The 21,991-nt window shown below is 43.7% G+C and overlaps 1 protein-coding gene across 1 annotated transcript; it reads left to right on the forward strand.

Annotated features, from left to right (window-relative positions):
* Positions 1-9,824: 9,824 nt before the first annotated feature.
* Positions 9,825-19,694, forward strand: edf1 (endothelial differentiation-related factor 1). Its single transcript, XM_048558815.2, has 5 exons — positions 9,825-9,949; positions 12,801-12,852; positions 15,909-16,069; positions 16,370-16,463; positions 19,255-19,694. The coding sequence occupies exons 1-5, from the start codon at positions 9,872-9,874 to the stop codon at positions 19,314-19,316; spliced, it is 447 nt and encodes a 148-aa protein (XP_048414772.1). The 5' UTR covers positions 9,825-9,871; the 3' UTR covers positions 19,317-19,694.
* The last annotated feature ends 2,297 nt before the right edge of the window (positions 19,695-21,991 follow it).

Genomic DNA, 21,991 nt, shown 5'->3' on the forward strand with positions numbered 1-21,991 from the left:
GGGATCCGTTGCAATGGAGTGACTGTGGAGGAAACCCGGAAGTGAGGCAATCCATCGCAACGGACCCCAGAGTTTAAAAACCAGGCAGGAAAACACACCGAAGCTTCATCTGAGGCTGTTACCAAACACAGTAACAAAATATCTGCGGAACCACAAACCAGCTCAGCGAGCCAACCAACCTCAACAAGCAGCAAGTAATAGACAGAACTAAGTGATTGCACAATCAACGGATCAGATACATTGTGCAGTTCTGCCACATCTAATCGGGAATGGTGGTGGACAATTAAACAGCTCACTGGAAGAGGAGGGTGCATAAGTATCGCCATTCTCAATAAGGGATGAGCCCAGCTCATCAGTGTAATAGATAAAACTGAAGCATTTGCAGCAATCTTCAGCCGAAAGTGTGCCACCCAGCCTCCTCCAGTGGTCCCCAGCATTACAGATACCAGTCTTCATCCAATTTGATTCACTCCATGTGATATCAAGATACTGCAAAAGCTATGGGCTCTTACAACATTCTGGCCATAGTACTGAACACTTGTGCTCCAGAACTTGCCACTCCCCTAGCCAAGCTGTTCCAGTCCTGCTACAATACTGGCATCTGCCCAACAATGCAGAAAATTGCCCAGGTATGTCCCATTCACAGAAAGCAGGACAAATTTGATGCAGCCAATCATCTCTGGATCATGAGTAAAGTATTGGAAGGTGTTGACAATGTAAACCTCTCAACTGGAGCCTCTCACTGTGACCCTGTACACTGTGAATCAAAGGAATGAAACGAAGTTTGGATACAATTTGATGTAGTAAACCTCTACTGACTCATTAAGGAACAGCACCTGCACACTCAGGCAGATCCCACAAACAAGGCCAGAACAGTAACTGCTGAAGAAACTCAGTAGGTCTGGCAGTAACCGTGGAGAGAAAGCAGAGTTGATGTTTAAGGTTCGGTGACTTTTCTTCAGAACTGTTCTCCACAGATGTAGCCAGACCTGTTGAGTTTTGTATTTTCAGTATCTGCTGTTCTTTATTTTTGTCCCATAGCTGTAGCGATGATGTCTTTGTGAACTGGGGCTCGATCCCACTGTCTGACTCTGACCTTCCACATTCAGGGCAATGCCTTACATTATGTAAGCTGATTGGGTTATCAATTTCAGCCAGCTGTACTGCTATGTACCTCATTCCGAGTACGCCACAGCAGGGGCCAGCTTCTGGTGCAGCTAGGTGTGATCGATGGATCTGAGTGGGGTAGGAAGATGCCACCCAGACATAGCCAATGGGCCATGCCTTGGTTAGTAGCCGCGGCCAAAGTGAACCACATCCTCAGAGAAATATCCTAACAAGGCTGTGCTATTGTGTTTTTGCTATGTGCATTCCTGTGTGTTTGGCTGTGCCAATGGCTTTGCATATGTTTCTGTGGGCTTGTATATATTTAGGTTTGTGTGTGTTTCTGTGTGTGTGTGTCTGCGAATTTGTATGTCTTTCTGCTGTCTGTGTCCCCACACACAACTTGCCCTCTCGCCCGTAGTGATGTCTTCCTTCAGAATTAATTTTCCTTTGTAGTTCCACCTTAATACCAGCTGGTTTTGAGTTCATAACGTTGGTCACACTTTAACACAAGGGTATTAAAAGACAACATGATGGAAATAAACAGTATATCAAAAATGTGTTATAACAGTGCCATCAGATGGTACTTACTCAGCAATGACCTGTTCACACACTCAGCTTGATTTCAGTCAGATCCAGATCTCATTACAGTTTTGGCCTAAAAGAGCTGTAAGCAAGTGGGGAAGTAACAGTTACTGTTCTTGACATCAAGGTAGTATTTGACTATGTGGCATTCAGGAACCTGAGCTAAACTGGAGTCAATAGGAATCAGGACTTGTCCGTGCCCTTCTGAAAGGTAACCAGGGATGGTGTTAAATTTTGGACCAGCAATGCCCACATCCCATGAGTCAATAAAGTAAAAACTCTCCAGTGGATGCTGTTGTCTGTACGTTACCTTATGGGTTGAGAACCATATAGAATTGGACCCCATATACAAACCCATACAGAACAAAACTGGAAATGAGACTACTCACCATAATGGAGCAGACGGTATAAATTCCAAGTGGGGTAGAACAACATCGCTTCACTCGAGGCCTCACTGATGCTGTTACCTAGCATAGAGACGAAATGTCTGAAGGAAAACAAGCCAGCTCAGGAACAAATCAACAACTCACCCAAACCGCAAGCTACAAATCTTTGCTAAGACCTTAGGTTGTATTCATGCCTGACATAAGATGGTTGTGATTATTAGAAGTCAGTCATCTCGGTTCCGGGACATCTCTACTGGAGTTCCTCAGGGTAGTGTTAGATTAGATTAGGTTTCCACTAATCTAATCTAATCTAGTGTTTTAGGCCCAGCCATCTTCAGCTGCTTCATCAATGACCTTCCCTCCATCATAAGGTTGGAGAGGATGTTTGCTGATGATTAAACAATGTTAAGCATGATTTGCAACCCCTCAGATACTGACGCAGTCTGTTTTCAAATCCAACAAGATCCGGACAATATCCAGGCTGGGGCTGACAAGTGGCGAGTGACATTTGCACCACACAAATGACCATCATGAACAAGATAGAATCTAACCATTGCCCCATGACATTTACTGGTGTAACCATTGCTGCAATTGATGAAAATCGACTGGATGCAGAGCCCAGCGGGGAAGATAGTAGAACAACAATGGCAGGAGTTTCTGGGTGTAATTGAGGACACGGTACAGAGGTTCATCCCAAAGAAAAGAAAGATTATCTGGGGTGGGATTAGACAGCCATGGCTGACAAAGTAAGTCAGGAAATGTATCAAAGAAAAAGAGACAGCCTATAAAGTGGCCAAGAGCACTGGGAAATCAGAAAATTGGGAAGGCTACAAAAACAAACAGAGGATAACAAAGAGAGAAATAAGGAAGGAGAGGATCAAATATGAAGGTAGGCTAGCTAGTAATATTAGAAATGATAGTAAAAGCTTCTTTCAATTCATAAGAAACAAATGAGAGGCAAAAGTAGATATTGGGCCGCTCCAAATTGATGCTGGAAGGCTAGTGATGGGAGATAAGGAAATAGCTGAAGAACTTAATAAGTACTTTGTGTCATTCTTCACAGTGGAAGACATGAGTAGTATGCCAACAAATAGGGAGAGCCAGGGGGCTGAGTTGAGTACGGTAGGCATTTCAAAAGAGAAAGTGATAGAAAAGCTAAAAGGTCTAAAAATTGCAAAATCTCCTGGCCCCGATGGGCTACATCCTAGAGTTCTGAGGGAGGTGACTGAGGAAATAGCGGAGGCATTGGTCGTGATCTTTCAAAAGTCACTGGAGTCAGGGCAAGTCCCAGATGATTGGAAAATTGCTGTTGTAACCCCCCTGTTTAAGAAAGGATCAAGGCAAAAGATGGAAAATTATAGGCTGATTAGCCTAACCTCGGTAGTTGGTAAAATTCTAGAATCCATTGTCAAGGATGAGATTTCTAAATTCCTGGAAGTGCAGGGTCAGATTAGAACAAGTCAGCATAGATTTAGTAAGGGGAGGTCGTGCCTGACATAGCTGTTAGAATTCTTTGAAGATGTAACAGGTATGTTAGACCAGGGAAACCCAGTAGATGTTATCTATCCAGACTTCCAAAAGGCCTTTGATATGGTGCCTCACGGGAGGCTGCTGAGCAAGGTGAGGGCCCATGGTGTTTGAGGTGAGCTACTGGCTTGGATTGAGGATTGGCTGTCTGACAGAAGACAGAGAGTTGGGATAAAAGGCTCTTTTTCGGAATGGCAACTGGTGACGAGTGGTGTCCCGCAGGGTTCAGTGTTGGGGCCGCAGCTGTTCACCTTATATATTAATGACCTGGATGAAGGGACTGGGGGCATTCTGGCGAAGTTTGCCGATGATACAAAGATAGGTGGACAGGCAGGTAGTACTGAAGAGGTGGGGAAGCTCCAGAAAGATTTAGACAGTTTAGGAGAGTGGTCCAGGAAATGGCTGATGAAATTCAATGTGAGTAAATGTGAGGTTTTGCACTTTGGAAAAAAGAATACAGGCATGGACTATTTTCGAAATGGTGAGAAAATTTGCAAAGCAGAAGTACGAAGGGATCTGGGAGTGTTGGTCCAGGATTCTCTAAAGGTTAACTTGCAGGTAGAGTCCGTAATTAAGAAAGCAAATGTAATGTTGTCGTTTATCTCAAGAGAGTTGGAATATAAAAGCAGTGATATGCTTCTGAGGCATTATAAAGCTCTAGTTAGGCCCCATTTAGAATACTGTGTCCAATTTTGGGCCCCACACCTCATACAAGGACATACTAGTCCTGGAGCGTGTCCAGCGGAGATTCATGCAGATGATCCCTGGAATGGTAGGTTTAATGTATGATGGACGGCTAAGGATCCTCGGATTGTACTCATTAGAGTTTAGAAGGTTGAGGGGAGATCTAATAGAAACTTACAAGATAATGTATGGCTTAGAAGGGGTGGACACTAGGAAGTTGTTTCCGTTAGGCAGGGAGACTAGGACCCGTGGGCACAGCCTTAGAATTAGAGGGGGTAAATTTAAAACTGAAATGAGACGACATTTCTTCAGCCAGAGAGTGGTGGGCTTGTGGAATTCATTGCCACGGTGTGCAGTGGAGGCTGAGACGTTGGATGCCTTCAAGGTAGAGATTGACAAATTCTTATCTTAGAAGGAATCAAGGGCCACGGGGAGAGTGCAGGGAAGTGGAGTTGAAATGCCCATCAGCCATGATTTAAATGGCGGCGTGGACTTGATGGGCCGAATGGCCTTACTTCCACTCCTATGTCTTATGGTCCTAACGTCTTATGGAATCCTGTAGCAATCAACATCCTGGGGTTCACCATTGATGAGAAACTGAAGTTGACCTGTTGTATAAACGTGATGGCTATGGAAGCAGGTCAGAGGCTGGGAATATTGCCCAGTAAGAGTGTCTGCTACTTACTAATGAGGACTAGTGCTTTTATTCATTTTTCCCAATGTCCCTGAGCTCAATCTACACCTCTATAGCTTTGCACCTTAGGAATGTCCACTTTTAACCTCAAGCGAGGAATCCACATTACTGTGGTTGACAGGGCCCGTCAGCCATGTCCGACCCATTTTCTGCACTTCTGCCCTCATCCCTCCCACAACAGAAAGAGGGACCCTCTGGTCCACATTCAAAAATCACAAAATGCCAAAAGGCTATCCCCAGCGGGATGTCACCACCAGACAAATATTGCACTCCCCTCACAGGGATTGTTCACTCTGGGACACCCTGGACCAGTCCTCCTGTCTTCCTAACACCCTCACACCACACAGCACCTTCTCATGCAATTGCAGAAGTTACTACAATTGGCTGTTTATCTCCTCCCTCTTTACTATCCAGACACATCTCCCAGGCGAAGCAGTGATTTACTTGCACTTCACTCAATCTATTCTATTTGCTGCTCAAAATGAAATTAAACACAGTTCGGGTGATTGCTTTGCCAAACAACCACACTCTGCCAATAAAAATGAGTTTCCAGCTGCCTGCCACTTTAACACACACCAGTGTGTTCCCTGGCCAACATCTCTGACATGGGCTTGCTGCAGTGCTCCAGCGAAGCTCTGTGCGAGCTGGAGAAACAACACCTCATCATTCTGAGGTATCATGTCCGACTAAACATTGTGTTTAACAATTACCGAGCATGAACACCTCCCTCCATGTTTATTACCCACCCTCCACATCTCCAGGAAAATGGGCTATTCCAGCACAGCCAGCCCATTTTCAACCATTTGCACTTCTCGTTATGGGATCTGTAAGAATAAGATCTGCTGTAGACAGCTCACAAAATGTCACCAAGCTCTTGCACCATTTTGGAAAGGGCACTCCACTCAGCATTTACCTCTGTTTTGGTGATCATCTGCAATCTCTTTTATGGTTTATCCTGTTTTCTCTCTGTTTGGACACTGTCTCCATGTACTCTATTCATTTTCCCCACAGCACCCACCACTCCCACCTTTAATCAGCTTAAGTACTATCCTTTCCCAATTAGTTTCAGTTCTAGCAAAGGGTCACTGGACTCAAAATGCTAACTCTGCTTTCTCTCCACAGATATTGCCAGACCTGCTGAGTTTTTCCAGTCCATTCTGTTTATACCCCATCTCCGATTGGCTGCCCAGAATCCCTGTCTCTGATTGTCCTTGTATCCTAGGATCCTGAAAAAAAGCAGCTTCAGAGATAATGGGTGGATTGGTTGTTATTTTCCAAAAATCTTTGGATTCGGAAAAGAAATGGAGAATTGGAAAATTGCCAAAGAGACACCCCTATTTAAGAGGGAAGGAGGAAAATAGTAGGTAACTACAGGATAATTCACCTAACATCTATTGCTGGAAAGGTATGGAGCCAATTATAGAAGTAATAACACCATATTTTGAAAATCATAATCTAATCAAACAGAATCAGTGTGCCTTCATGACAGGGAAATCATGTCTATCTAATTTTATTGAAGGTTTTCAAGGAAGTCCCAATCAGAGTGGATTGAGGGAAACCAATAGACGTGATGTATTTGGACTTTCAGAAGGCATTCTACAAGATACCTCACAAAAGGTCAAGTCATAAAATAAGAGCCTGTGGTGTCAGAAGTGGTGTATTGGTGTGGATTGACAATTAGCTCATCGGCAGGGATCAGTGATTGGGGATAAGGGGTTCTTTTTCAGGTTGGTGACCTGGGACCAGTATGATTCCAGAGTGGTCAGTGCTGGGACCTCAGCTTGGAAGCTGGAAGCAAGTCTACAAATTCAGTTCTGATAGATAACACAAAAATAAACGGAACGCAGGGTGTGAGACGGACATAAACAGTCTAAGAGAGCTATTGATAGGTTAAGTAAGTAGGTAATACGTTGGCAAATGGACTATAATGCGGAAAAATATTAAATTGTTCTTTAAATTGAGAAAGACAGAAAGCTGCGACGCAGCCGAACTTGGTGGTACTTGTGCAGGAAACTCAGAAAGTTAGTACACAGGTGTAGCAGGTAGTCAGGAAGGTCAATGGAATCTTAGCTTTTATTTAAACAGGATAAGGTTAGAGAAGTTTTTCTGCAACTGTACAAGGTGCTGGAAAGACTACATTTAGAGGACTGTGAACAGTTTTGGTCCTGTTATTCAAGGAATGCTGTCATTTCATTGGAGGCACTTCAGAGAAAGTTCAATGGAAGCATCCCTGGTATGGAAGGATTTTCTTAAGACTTCATCTTCATTGCTGAGATCTTTGAGTGTGGGAATTGGGACATCATGTTGAGGTTGTACAGGATGTTGGTGAGGCCTCTTTTGGAGTACTCTATCCAGTTTTGGTCGCCCTGTTATAGAAAGGATGTTATTGATTGGCGAAGGTTCAGAAAAGGTTTACCAGGATGTTGCTGGAAATGGAGGGTTTGAGTTATAAGGAGAGGCTGGACCAGGTGGGATTTTTTTTTCACTGGAGCGTAGAAGATTGAGGGGTATAGATAAGTTGAATATAGATAAGTTGAATGGCAAGTGTCTTTTCCCTTGGGTAGAGGATTTCAAGACTAGAACATAGAACAGCACAGTACAGGCCCTTCGGCCCATGAGGTTATGCCGAACTTTTACCCTAAACCTAAGGTCTATTTAACCTCCACCACTACCTTATCCTATCATCCATATGCCTATCTAATAGCCGCTTAAATGCCCCTAATAAGGCCGACTCCACTACCCTCTCCAGCAATGCATTCCATGCCCCTCCTACTCTCTGAGTAAAGTGCCTACCTCTGATGTCTCCCCTATATCTACCTCCACTCACTTTAAAACTATGCCCCTCATAATAGCTACCTCCACCCTAGGAAAAAGTCTCTGGCTGTCTACTCTATCTATACCTTTGATCATTTTGTACACCTCTATCAAGTCATCTCTCATCCTTCATCATTCTAAAGAGAAAAGCCCTAGCTCTGTCAACCTTTCCTTGTAAGACCTTCCCTCCATTCCAGGCAACATCCTGGTAAATCTCCTCTGCACCTTTTCCAACACTGGCACATCTTTCCTGTAATGAGGTGACCAGACCTGGACACAATACTCCAGATGTGGCCGAACCAGGCTTTTGTATAGCTGGAGCATAACTTCATGGCTCTTGAACTCAATCCCTCTGTTAATGAAAGCTAACACACCATACACCTTCTTGACAGCTCTATCCACCTGGGTGGCAGCTTTCAGGGACCTGTGGACATGAACCCCAAGATCCCTCTGCTCCTCCAAACTGTCAAGGATCTTTCCGTTAACCCTGTATTCTGCTTTCAAATTTGTCCTTCCAAAATGAATCACGTCACACTTTTTGGGGTTAAACTCCATTTGCCACTTCTCAGCCCAGCTCTGCATCCTATCAATGTCACTTTGTAACCTAGAACAGCCCTCCACGTGATCCACAACTCAACCCACCTTCGTATTGTCCGCGAACTTACTAATCCACCCTTCCACTCCTATATCCGAATCATTTACAAAAATCACAAATAGAAGAGGAGCCCGGAACAGATCCTTCTGATACACCACTCGTAACTGGGCACCATGTTGAATATTTTCTGACCACTACCACCCTTTGTCTTCTAAGGGTCAGCCAATTTTGAATCCAATCTGCCCCATTTCCCACTATGCCATGCCTCCTTACTGTCTGCATGAGCCGATCATGGGGAACCTTATCAAACGCCTTACTTAAATAAATATATACCACACCCACTGCGCTACCTGCATCCACGTGTTTGGTCACTTCTTCAAAGAATTCAATAACGTTTGTGAGGCATGATCTACCCCACTCAAATCCATGCTGACGAGCCCGAATCAAGCTGTGCCTAACCAAGTGATCATAAATCCTATCTCTCAGGGCCCTTTCCAACTAGGGGGCAATATTTTTAAGGTGAGAGGAGAAAGATTTTAAAAAGGACATAACACACACACACCAACAGGTTCAGTAACAGCTTGTTCCTGGCTGTTGTTGGACTGATCGATGGACTCTCTAACCTCAAATATTGTTGATCTTTTTATGCAGAGAATGATATTTTTTTGTGGAATGAATGTCCAGAGGAGGTGGTGGATGTGGGTACAGTTACAGTGTTTAAAATGCATTTGGATAAGTACAAGAATAGAAATGTATGTAGGAATGTGGGCTGGCAGGTGGGACTGGTTGTTTGGGATTATGGTGGCATGGACTGGTTAGGTCAAACTGTCTGATTTCATTCTGTATGACTCTGTGAAAGGCTAAACAGTTTGGGACTCTATTCACTGGAGTTTAGAAGAATGAAGGTGCTTTCATTGAAACATAGGAATCTTGAGGGGCTGGATAGTGTAAATGCTGAGAGGACGTTTCACCTCATGGAATTGTATGGGACCCAAGGGAATATTCACACAAGAAGGGGGGGGTGGCATCAACTTAAGACTGTGGTGAGGAGGAATTTCTTCTCTCAGGGGTCTTTAGAACTGCTTGTTACAGAGAGCTGTGGGAGCAGAATCTATGTGTTTATTCCAGGCTGAGAAAGATTCTTGATCAGTTGGGGAAACAAGGTTAAATAGAAAATTAAGGAATGTGGGATCAGCCATGATTTCATTGAATGGATGAACATGCTAGAGGGGCTGAATGGCCTATCCCTGTCTCTTACTGACTGCAGAGTTGCAGTCCAAAAACAAACGAAATTCCGGTCTCTGATTGGCTGCAGACCCCTCCGTCTCTGATTGGTTGTTGGATATCTTGTTTCCGATTGGCTGCAGACCCCTCCGTCTCTGATTGGTTGTAGGATTGCTTGTCTATGATTGGCTAATGGTCATTGTTTGAATAAAGTTGATTGAAGGACAGCTGCGCGGCTGCGCATTGAGCAGAGTGAAGATGGCGGAGAGTGACTGGGACACGGTGACGGTGCTGAGGAAGAAGGGGCCGAGTGCGGCACAGGCCAAGAGTAAACAGGTACTGGGGAGACGGAGCATCTTTACCCGCAGCCTGGACTCCGGCCCCGACACCTGCGTTAACGGATAGCTCCTGTAGGCTCGTACACCTTCACCCAGGGTGGTGAGGCCAGTGACATATACCCCTCCCTCCCCCTGTGCCACCCAGAGGGCGGTGAGGCCAGTGACATATACCCCTCCCTCCCCCTGTGCCACCCAGAGGGCGGTGAGGCCAGTGACATATACCCCTCCCTCCCCCTGTGCCACCCAGAGGGTGGTGAGGCCAGTGACATATACCCCTCCCTCCCCCTGTGCCACCCAGAGGGTGGTGAGGCCAGTGACATATACCCCTCCCTCCCCCTGTGCCACCCAGAGGGCGGTGAGGCCAGTGACTTTCTCCCAAATTCTGTCATTTATGCAATACGCCAGATGTTGTGCTTTCTTCCATTCTTAGATGGTGATATGGGATAACAGAGTTTGAATTCTCAGGGACAATTCATCCTGAATTTGCAACTGATTTTGTCCCTTGCTTGTTTATACTGTCATCTCACATTGACTTTGATTCCAACAGCAGACTTTTCAGCTTTCAGTTGTTGTTTTATCTGTTGGTGTGAGCAATTTTTTTTCCCATCATACAATGCAAATCATTCTGGGAGAATTACAGTACAAATGATATGCTGTTAAGGCCAAAACTGCTAGAAGTTTACACTGAAACTTCGCTCTTACTTTTCATTCTTGCAGCTGCTGCTCAGAAACTCCATCATTGGCCAACCATTTTGCAAGCTATCCTAATATTTCTTCCTGTGTCTTAGTATTAATTATTTGATGTTTCTATGAAATGTTTCTATGACAGTGATAAAGGTGCTGCATAAGTAGTTGCTTATGTTGATGGACAGTGAAGCTTCTCCACATCAAATACTCCCAGGACAGGTTAGATTCCAGGCTCACTTGATGCTATTTCCAATGATGCACCTTTGTCATAATGATATCTTCTGATCACGTGTCCTGTTACTAGATCAAGAATCTATTCTCCTCGCTGTTAGAGGTGGTGTTGTTTTGTCACTCTGTGCCACACGGGAGTAGAATGGGTACTGCCAGACTGTTGAGTTATCCCGAGCCAAGTTTCAAATAGTCAGTGAAGACACTATGTATCTCATTGTCTTTTTTGTACTTTGATCCCGATTTGAGGATGGTTGACGTAATTCCTGAAACTTGATATTTTCTTCTGTTACACTGCATTGCTCAGGCTTATCTATTCTACAGTAATGGCCGAGTAATGATAGACCTGTACCCAGCAGTGTTCCAGTGTTATACAAAGACAGACCTGTTCCCTCCAGTATTCTACCTCAGTGTTATACTGAGGAACTTGTACTCACCAATGCTGCAACTTCTATAATTTTTGAATTTAGAGTGTACCAAAAAGTTGTACTAAAATCTCCAGGGATGAAGGAGTTCTCTAATGTAGATAAAATTGGAGAAGTTGTATGTTTTCATGGAAAAGGACATTGAGAAGAGATTTGATCAAGACTTTCAAAATTGTGGTGGGTTGGGACAGAATGGATAAGGAGAAACAGTTCTCATCGGGCGAAGGACAAGTGGGCACAGATTTCAGGTGATTTGCAAATGCATTAAGGGTATGAAAATGCATGAAAACCCGTTTGTACCCAGCTAGTGTCTGAGCTGTGGAAGGAACTGTTGAAAGTGAAAGCTGGGGATGGCAGAACTGATGTAGGAGGAGATATTGACTGACTGGGTTTGTTTGTTTTTCTTTTCTCTGGAGTTTGGATGAATGAAGGGGGATCTCATAAACACTTAAATAATTCTATCTAACAGGGTAGGGTAGATGCAGGGAGGATGTTACCAATGGTGGGTGTCCAGAACCAGGTGTCATAGTCTGAGGATTCAGGTAAACCATTTAGGATGGAGATGAGGAGCCATTTCTTCACTGAAAGAGTGGTGAACCTGTGGAATTCATTACCACAAGAAGTAGTTGATGCTAAAACATTGAATGTATTCAAGATGTGACTAGATATAGCACTTGGGGTGAATGGGATCAAGGTTGTGGGGAGAAAGCAGGATTGGGCTATTGAGTTGGACGATCAGCCATGATCATGATGGATGGTAGAACAGGCTCGAAGACCGGAATGGCTGCCGCCTCCTATTTGCTGTGTTTCTATGCTAACTATGATTTTCAAAAGCATATTAGACACTTGTGTGAAGAGAAACAGTAAAAAAGACAAATTGCAGCGTTTGTTAGATTGCTGTTGCAGAGAGCTAGCAGTGATTCAGTGGCTCACTGGCTGCCTCCTGTTCTCTAACCATTTTATGTTTCTGCCTGAGAGCATACTCCAGGTCTAACATCCACTTCCAACTTTCACTTAGAGGCATAGCCTAAATGACTTGTATACATATACACGAGAGGCAGGAGCTGAGATAGCTTCAGAAAGTTCTCAGGGCTGACTGAATTTCAAGAGCCAGCTGTGTAATTCTCTCATGTGTCATTTGACAAGCACAGCCATCTGCCCAACAATAAATAGAAGGGGAGCTGATCGTGGCGAAACCTTTTGACCTGGAGAAATGAATGGCGCTAAAGGAAGAGTTTCCGATGTGAGAACAACATGGAGTGGGTTAGCGGATGAAAATTTGGTTGAGAAGTTACGAGTATTCAGCGGGGTGGTGCATGAGATTGTGAGGAGGAGCACTGTCAGAGATACAGAAACCCAACTCACTCTGCTCTAAGCTTCTCTGATTCCATGACATTGAATGCAAACCTGCAGAAGAAGTAATTTGACTTCAGCAGTAGTTAGTAAAATGACAAGTTAATGGTGTTTTTCTTCCGGCTGTTGACTTTTTCATTCCCCTTGTGTTCCTAGGCAGTCACATTGGCCCAACGCAGAGGAGAAGATGTGGAGACTACAAAGAAATGTAAGCATCTTTAAATTACCGCACATAATGATCCTACAAGGAAATTTGATGCATAGTTGAGGTGATAGCTGTCCCACAAGGCTGCCATTCCTTGTCAGTAATCCTAGACTCTGGAATGTCGGCTGGCTGTTTGCCTGTGGTACAGAGTTTCAGGTCAGTTCTCCAGTGTGACACTTCCTTGTGTTGGACCATTGGTGAGACATTAAACTGTGGTAGTGTCTGGAAACTAAAGCTCCCATCAAGTAAGTCTAAGCAGAATGTGGCAGGAAGGGACAGTGTGTACAAACTAGAAGAATGTCAGATTACACTAGAGACTACAGAAATTCCATCAGGTGGAACTGATGGCTTTCACGTTACTGAGGAATCCTCGCTCCCCTACCTCTCCCAGTTATGATTATCATGCAGAGTTTTTCTCCTTTCTGCTTCACCTGTTTTTGAGGAGAGCTGAAGTGTCACAGTCATTGTCAAGTACCTGTGGTGAAATCCTGGTGTGAATACTGTATGGCACAAAGCGCAGTTGCAATTTCCCATGATTATTATTCTAAAACTAAATAAATCACAAGAAGAGTTGTTGGAAAATGGGGCTTCAGTGTATGCAGGATTCCTTTCTAACCAAACCATAAGGAACTTGGAAATAGAGTTGCATTGCGGTGGGATCTGTTAAAGGAAAGTGACTAGAAAATGAAACTATTGGAAACGGAAGCAGAAGAGAACATCTAGGCAACAGCAATCGCGAGATTGAACAAAACCTTAGATTTGAGCAACATAAGTTAGGCAAAGACTGAAGTAATAATACATTGGCTTTTAAAGAAGCTACTTCTGTGGCTGGAACGAGGAAAAGCAAACTGGGTGGGTGGGGGTGGAGCGGGGGCATGGTTCAGGAACCTTGGGAATCTTAAAAGCAAGTTTGTGACAAAAAAAATTCCTTCTTTACAAACTAACCAACAGCTGAACAAGTTGAAGCTAAAGGAGAAGGTCAATACTTAAAAAAAACAGATAATAAATGAGGGTGGTAAAAAAATTCAAAGGAATTGGGGAAGAAGTCCGAAAAGCACTTAGAACAACAAATTGGAATTTTGAAATGAAGTTTTCAAAGAATATAAAAACAGTGAGGAAACTTGGAATAAGGCATCAAAAGAGCACAAGATAAACACTGATAATGATGCCAAAGTGCAGAAATATTGAAGACTATGTTGTTCTATACCTAGAAATTTGAAAGTGTAGAGTAGAACAGAAAATTATTATTTATACAGCATTTTTCATGAGCTACAGAATATGTAACTTCACACCTTCTGATCCCTGTCCTCAATCTGCATTACTTAGACCAGAACCAGCTTGGACTTCAAAAAGACTATTGGTATGACAAAAGTTAAAAGCATTTTTATCATTTTCACAACCACTAGATATCAAAAAACTTTACAAGTGTGGTAATCAATATGCAAGATACATGGCAGCCAAATTGCTCCGTTTGGGTTAAAAGTCTATAGAAAGGAATAGTGTCAGGCTTGATGGGCATCTAGTGTGTCTATGTTGAAGAATGGAGAGGGGGGGAAAAAGAAGTTAGACATCAGAGGTGGGCCAGATAATAGGATCTTTTACTCAAAGATCACAGAATTCTTACAATGCAAAAGCAGTTTGTTTGCTGCACCAATGTAGGTATGGTAACTTGTAGTAATATGCAAGATATTATAGGAGGAGATCTGGAAACCAATGAGCATGGATTCTTTAGAGGGGGAAAGTCGTGCCGGAATGAGACAGACACAAATTGCTGAAGAAACTCAGCAGCTCTGGCAGCATCTGTGGGGAGAAAACAGTTAACGTTTTGAGTCCAGTGACAAGTAACAGCCAAGTGTCACAAGCAGCCTGTCTACGACTATTCTCCTCCTGTGTTTGCTGTTGATAGGATATCACTGCAAATCAGGTGGGAGGCAGTCTGTGATTGGAGGAACAGTGCACTGCTAGTGATTAAACTCTGCCTAAGGCTGGGAACCAACAGCAGTCATTGTGTGGGACAGACTGGGAAACTTTCTCAGTTCCTGGCTTGAAGTGGAGATGAATGATTGGTGCCTGGAGAAGTCAGGCAACCATTGGGAAGGCAGAAATAGACAGGGAATTGATGAGGAGCGATAATATAGCAATAGCACTGTGTTAGACAGGATGGGAGAGTAAAGATGGAAATAACTCAGACCAGTTTAAAAAGTGGAAAGTGGTGTGGGCTTTGGGGTGGGGAGAGGCCGCTGCTCTCAGAAATTAGTTGGAAATTCCAAGTACCACATCAAAATGTAATGAGTCCAAATTGATGGAATAACTCAAATTGCAGAAGAGTACGACCAGTACCAAGTTTGCAGAATAGGTGTCTCATTGTCAAATCACACTCATCCATATCATATGTAAGGTGGTAGGAAGAACAAGGAGGCTACGTTCTGCTTGGGCAGGATTAACTGGGATAGAGGTGTAAATGGACCTCAACGTACCTGATTGCAGAGATGTTACACTTGTACAGATCTTAGTCAGACCGTTCCTGCTGCTGTAATGCCTGGTCTCCATTTCACAAGTAATAGTTTAGAAGGGTGACACTGACAACCTCACAATGCTCTTGGGTAAGTCTGCACATGCTGTTTTCCCTGGAAAGAGAGGCTGTTTAGTGTTTTTGAGAAATTTTAACAATTGAAAGAGTTGAGAAGGTGGACGAAGATTGATTGCACCTGAGAGGAAATTCAAACCAAGTTTGTTAACACGAAGCAGTCCCTCGTGAATGTTGTACTCTGAAAGGACTAGTGTTAGCAAACACAGCCCTACTGTGTAGATTGGTTGAGGTAAGTAGTTGAGTTTGTCTTCCCAGGATATGTTTGGGCCACTATAGCATAGAGGGAGCTTTACTTGATAGTTAAAGCATAGTATCCCTGCCTGGGGAGTGCTTGTTGAATTTCCAGCAGTAATCTTTTCTGCATTCTCTGACTGTCCTGTATGAACACTGAGGAGCATCCTGCTCAGAACTAAGCAAAAACACTAACTAGCAGGTTGCAGGATGACATTGCACTTTGTTTTGTGCTTAGGGGCTGCAGGACAAAATAAGCAACACACCATCACTAAAAACACTGCGAAACTGGATCGGGAAACTGAGGAGCTGCACCACGAGCGTGTGTCACTTACTGTTGGCAAGTTGATCCAGCAGGGCCGACAGAACCTGGGAATGAACCAAAAGGAACTGGCCACAGTGAGTACATGTTCATCCCCTTGCTCAGAGGGATCTGTGGGACAAGAGGAAAAGCTGGTCACATTGTTTCATGGCTGCGCTGTCAGGGTGAATCCTGGTCATGAGGGATGGGGTGTCTGTGTAGTTTTGCAATTAGAATCTGCACAGTCCCTGATGGAATTGTGGCAAGGGGGAGTAGAGAAGGTCCTTGGGATGTATTTGCATGAGAATAGATGCTGTAATTTCAACACAGGCGAACTGTTATTGTGCTGAAAGCAGAGGTCCTCCTGGCCTTAACTTACTGCTTTGCTTTCACTTCAGAGAATCAGCGAAAAGCCCCAGGTCATTGCTGATTATGAGTGTGGGAAAGCCATTCCCAACAACCAGGTCCTTGGCAAGATTGAAAGAGTACTCGGTAAGTTAAATTTCTTATAGGATCATAGAATTCCTACTGTGTTGAAAGTGGCCATTTGACCCATCAAGTCTGCACCTCTGAAACGCATCCCACCCAGACTACCCCCCCCCCCCCCCAACCCACTGCATCCCTGTAATCTCGCATTTACCATGGCTAACCCACCTAGCTGCACAACACTGGACACTGTCAGGCATTTTAGCATGGTCAATCCACATAGCCTGCACATCTTTGGACTGTGGTGGGGGCGGGGGGAGGCCAGAGCACCCTGAGGAAACCCACACAGACGTGAGCATGTGCAAACTCCCCACACAGTTGCTGAGGTTGGGGTATTACCTGGGCACCTGGTGCTGTGAGATAGCACCGCTAACTACTGAGCCACCGAGCCATAATATTTACCTGTCCAAGAGTGCGGGCAGAGTATTACTGAGTGAAACATATCTTTTCAAAGTACCTTGATCCATAATTATTGAATACCTGATTCTGTCATTCTTTAAGCTAGATCTCCATTATTGGCGTGACACTGTATTTCAGCATGAGAATCTGTGCCTAGTATTCAAATCCTATTTACGTACTCTGCATAAATTGTACCTCTGTTTCTATTCTTCCTCCCCCTAAACAACTCTGTTCACAACCTTGGTAGTTGCATCCACTGTGAGGATATGCTTCCACCCTCCTATTTGTACCTTCGTTAAGATGATCGATGTAGCTGGCTCCCCATCTGTAACATCATTTGGTGCTGCCATAAAAACTTCATGGTCTGCTCACCTCTTGTTTGGGTGACTTTTAATCCTGAACTTGAGCACCCAATTCCTGGTGTCTTGAAGCTGTGTCTCATTCCTTTTGCTCCTGATCCTTCCCATCTTCTAAACAGAGAACATTTGCTGGGGCCTACAGCCTGGCCTGACATTCTGGCCAAATGTTTTACACTCATTTCTTTCCTCTGTGTCTCAGTTTAAGCATCGTATAGGTTTTATTTACCTGGTTACACGTGAAGCATAATTTCTGGCTGTTCCTTTTATGATGTTCTATTCAATTGTTTGTAAATGATTATTTACATTACCTGTTCTACCTGAGGTCTGCCACACCCCATGTCTTGGAGTTTAGTGTTCTTGTGACCATCATATTTCTCCTTATTATTCCATCCTGGTTCAGTTGGAGCCAATTCCTATTATACAGCCTGTTTGCCATGAAATGTACCTCATCACTCATTTATCTGTGTCAACTGTCCACACACATCTGTTTGTCCTTCTTCCAATTTGCACAGAGCTATGTCTTTTGAAGGTTAATTTTACTCCTCATTCCTGGTACGTTTCAAGTAAAATCACTCGTCCTTTCTTCCTATGTTGTTTCCAGTATGGACCACTGTTTGACTGAATGCTCCCCTTCCAAACTTGAAATGTCCCTCTGAGTAATTTGAGTAGATCTTCAATCTGCATTTCGCCTTTCACCCCTTCTCTAAAACCCATCAACTGCCTTCTGGATTTGCATCTCTCTACAAAGTATGATTGAAATCTGGTGCAAACTGTTCAGACACTGCTCTCCTCTGGAGTATTGTGTTGTCAGCCCAGTAGCGCACTCATTCTGCAGACACAGCCCACATGCATATCTGTTCTGTGGCTTCATTGTGTCGATTGTTTACACCTACTTTTTGGTTTAAGGTTTGTTTAATTTTAATAACTTGCATGAAGCACACAAACACTTAATTGTTGAGCCATCAACCACCAGCACTCACCAGGAACTGAACTGGATCAGCTATTTAAATCCTTTGGCCACAAGAGCAGGTCAAAGGTTGGGAATTCTGTGGCTGGCAGCTCAACCCTGAGACCCAATGCCTGCTTATTATATTCAAAACACAAGTTAGGAATGTGATGCTTGCTGGATAACTGCAGTTCCAACAGCACTTGGGATGCTTAAAACTCTCCAAGACGCAGCAGCCTGCTGGATCAATATGCCATTCACCATAATTCATTCCCTGTATCAGTAGCAGCAGTCTACACCAAGATGCACTGCAAAGATGTGCTAAGGTTCATTAGCAGCTTCCAAATCTACAACTTCTATCACCTAGCTTTACACCGGCTGCCAGTGTCCCCTGCAGTGACGTTAAACATATCACCGTTCTAAAATTGGCCAAAAATCCAGAAGCTGCCTTTAGGGGACTGCAGTGGTTCAACTTGTAGTGTCAACCCTGGTTCAAGGAGCTTCCTTTTTACATTGGAGTCAAAGGTTAGTGGCTTCAAGCCCTGCATTCCCTCTCTATCCTATTTCTTAAAAAAAAAAGCCACAAAATGCACGGCTGATAATGGAGAACAGTCTAGAGGCGGTGCCATATTCCAGACAAGCTGTTAAACGAAGACCCTTTCTGCTCCTTCACCTTAATTTAAAATTCCCAGGTACAAATTCAAAGGAAAATATTTCTGGTATTTTGTCCATTATTTATTTATTCCTTGATCAACATCACAAAAATTACCTGAATTTAATACTGCTGTTTGTGGAAGTTTGCTGAATGCAAACTAGTCATCACGTTATATCGATTGTCAGAAATACTTCATTGGCTGTGCAGTTCTTTGGGAATCCTGGGATTGTGAAATACATGAGGTAAATTCAATTGTGTAGCTTTAAGGCATTTCGCCACCAGCTTAAAGGGCCTCAGAAATGAACATAAATGCCAATGAAGCCCTCACTCTGTGTTACAAGGTACCTGCTCAATTAGCCTGCATTAAAAACACTGAATAAGCAGCAAGTGTCAGATGCACTTATTTGGTATTAACCAACTTTACATTGTTTTTGAAAGGTCTCAAGCTGCGTGGGAAGGATATTGGACAACCCCTGGAGAAAGGCCCAAAGAAAAAATGAAGACAAAGCCTCGAAATCAGTTCTGTCTTTGAACTGGTCTCCCCTGGCTTCCTTCACAAGTCAGAATGATGTATTGTCAGGTTCAATACAGAAGGAATTGTGACCTGCCCCAGCCGAGTAACTCTAATCGATTTTGCTGCCGGCATTCTATTTCACCCAAAGAAAAGCTTAGTTTCTAAAATTCTGTCTGATTCCCAGGCATGGTTTTGAACATGATTAATCTCTAACAAGGGACAGAAGTGTGAAAACTTTATTTGTGTTAAATCCTCATTTCACAACTGCACCTCTGAATGGGTGCATATATTGTTTCCTTTCACTTTCCCTGTTCTTTCCCTTCTCTCTGTAAGTTCTTGTAGAAATAAAGTTTAAGCCTTTGGAGTTGGTGTCTGATGGTTTTCGGTGCTTTTGAAATGAAGTAAAGACTGTATCATTGTTTCCTGTTTTTATTAACATTTACCCAGATCTTGAGCTCCTGCTCAATTCCAGAATCCAAGTGAAAATTCAACTTCCTGTTTTTCCCAGCTGTCCTGACAGAGTTCTGGCACATGTAGTGAAACTTGTAGTTTTCTGCCACACTCTTCCCAGCCCTGAGGAACAGGCAGCAGAATGTCATTTCCTTATAACTTCTGTTCCCATGAAGTCAAGGTTCCCATTGTCCTGAGAGCCCTCCAGTGGGCAAAGTAGGCTGTTTGATGCAATCATGCAGGTAGTCCAGGGGTGTGTTCAGATTTTCCCCATGTACCATTGTAAATGTGACCTTAATGTAAGATGATGGTTCAACCAAACATCAGATAATCCTGACTGCATTAAGGTGGGTGGGAAGATTGGTGGCTGGCACTTCAGGTACTCCAGAGTAAGCCCTATAACTGACTGATCATTGCTCATAGAATCCTTAGTGTGGAGCAGGGCATTCAACCCAACTAGTCCACACTGACTCTCTCCCATGAGCACCCTCTCTCCATCTCTGCATTTCCCGTGGCTAATCCACTGGACCCGCACGTCTTTGGACAGTGTGAGGAAACCGGAGTACCTCGAGGCAACCCACATATATACATAGGGACAATGTGCAAACTCAACACACAAGACAGTTGCCCAAGTGTGGAGTCAAAGCCAGGATGCTGTTGCGTGAGGCAGCAGTGCTAACCACTGTGCCACCCTGATCGCTGTTGCGTTGTTTCATTCTTGGGGGAAGAGGATGCTGGTTGTCTCTGTGGATGATAGGTGCGGATCCGGTCAGGGCAAGGATGTACTCTGATGTGGAATTTCAGACACTGAGTCCCAGGCAAGGACAGAGGGAGAAGGAAAATCCCATTAACACACAAAGCAAGTGATACACTGGGGAGGAAGGGATTAAGGAGAGGCACATTGGTTGCTTTTGCTTGGCTGTAACTGGCCATTTTATCAGTCAGGGGAGTGTCCATGCAGATTTGAGAGCAAGTGTATTGTTATTGATGTACTAAGAGGCATGGTTTCACCAGTGGGCCAGCAACATTGTAGGATATAATTAGAAAGGTTAAAGATAAATATTCTGAAAGGATTGACAATCAGGTAATTTCCCTTTGGGCAGGGGAATTGAGGATATTGTTTGGGATGCAGTTTCATGCTAAAGGCTGATCATGAGATTTTCTTTTTCACTCAGCTGGTGAATCTTTGGAATTCTTTTCACCGGAGGGTTGTGGATGCTCCAATGTTCGTTTTTTTTTAGACCTCAATGCACTTTCCCAGGAATAGTGGGATATTGGGGTTTGACTGGGGAGTTGAAGTTGAAAATTTAGCAGTATTGAATGGTGGAGCAGGTTTGATGGTAAGATGGTCTACTCCAGCTCCTGTTTCTTGGAGGATTGAGGTAACTATTCATTTGTGATAATGTGAGTAGAGGGTAAATAACATCACTAACACTAAACTAGAGATAGAGCACAGGGAGGATGTTCCTCTGGGAATTCTACGCCAACTGTTGTGGAAAGCAAAAGAGGAACAGAGAGGTAAATAAGTAAGTTTAAAAACAAATCAATCACTGGAGCCTTCAGCTAGCCCTAAATAAATTGGGAAGCTGCAATTGGGGAAGGGGAGAAGGATAAATGTGTACAAGGATGCAACCAGAGAATAACTGCTGCAGTTAGTAGTGGAAAAGGGGCCACAAATGAATACCCCCCTCTTTACACACAGTCAAGTATCTAAGTGATAACATTATGAGGTGTAAAGTAATGGTCGAGAAAGACTTAATTAAAGTAAACACGAACAGGGGTGAAAAATAATTTTGATAAAAAGGGAAATAGGAAACTTAGTAGGCTGTTCACCAAATTGATGCTGATTATTAACCACTGAGTCCTTTGGCCCCTAAAATCCCTTGCTGTCATTTGTCAAAGCAATCAATTTCTGTCCCAAGCATGCTCAGTAACCGAGCACCCATACTCCGGTGAAATAACTTTGCGGAGGCCAGCATCCTGTCATCATTACCCTTTATTCATACATGGAGCGTCCTTGACACTGACCCAGTTCCCTCCCAGAGTGAACAGAATCTCTGACGGTCCTGCTTGTATGGCAGTCAGTGTTCCCTGATTGGAGTATAGCAGGCTGAGAGGGGACTTTAGAGAGGTTTATAAAATCAAGAGCGGTATAAACAGGGTTAATGGTGGGATTCTCTTCTCTAGGGTGGAGGACTTCAAGAGTAGGGG

This window comes from Stegostoma tigrinum, chromosome 29 (genome assembly GCF_030684315.1).
Source record: "Stegostoma tigrinum isolate sSteTig4 chromosome 29, sSteTig4.hap1, whole genome shotgun sequence".
In the NCBI taxonomy this organism is placed as follows: Eukaryota; Metazoa; Chordata; class Chondrichthyes; order Orectolobiformes; family Stegostomatidae; genus Stegostoma; species Stegostoma tigrinum.

Coding starts and splice junctions, on each gene's coding strand:
- edf1 (XM_048558815.2), top strand. CDS start 9,872: ATGGCGGAGAGTGACTGGGACACGGTGACGGTGCTGAGGAAGAAGGGG. Junction 12,853..15,908: donor TGTGGAGACTACAAAGAAAT/GTAAGCATCTTT, acceptor TTTTGTGCTTAG/GGGCTGCAGGACAAAATAAG. Junction 16,464..19,254: donor CAAGATTGAAAGAGTACTCG/GTAAGTTAAATT, acceptor TGTTTTTGAAAG/GTCTCAAGCTGCGTGGGAAG.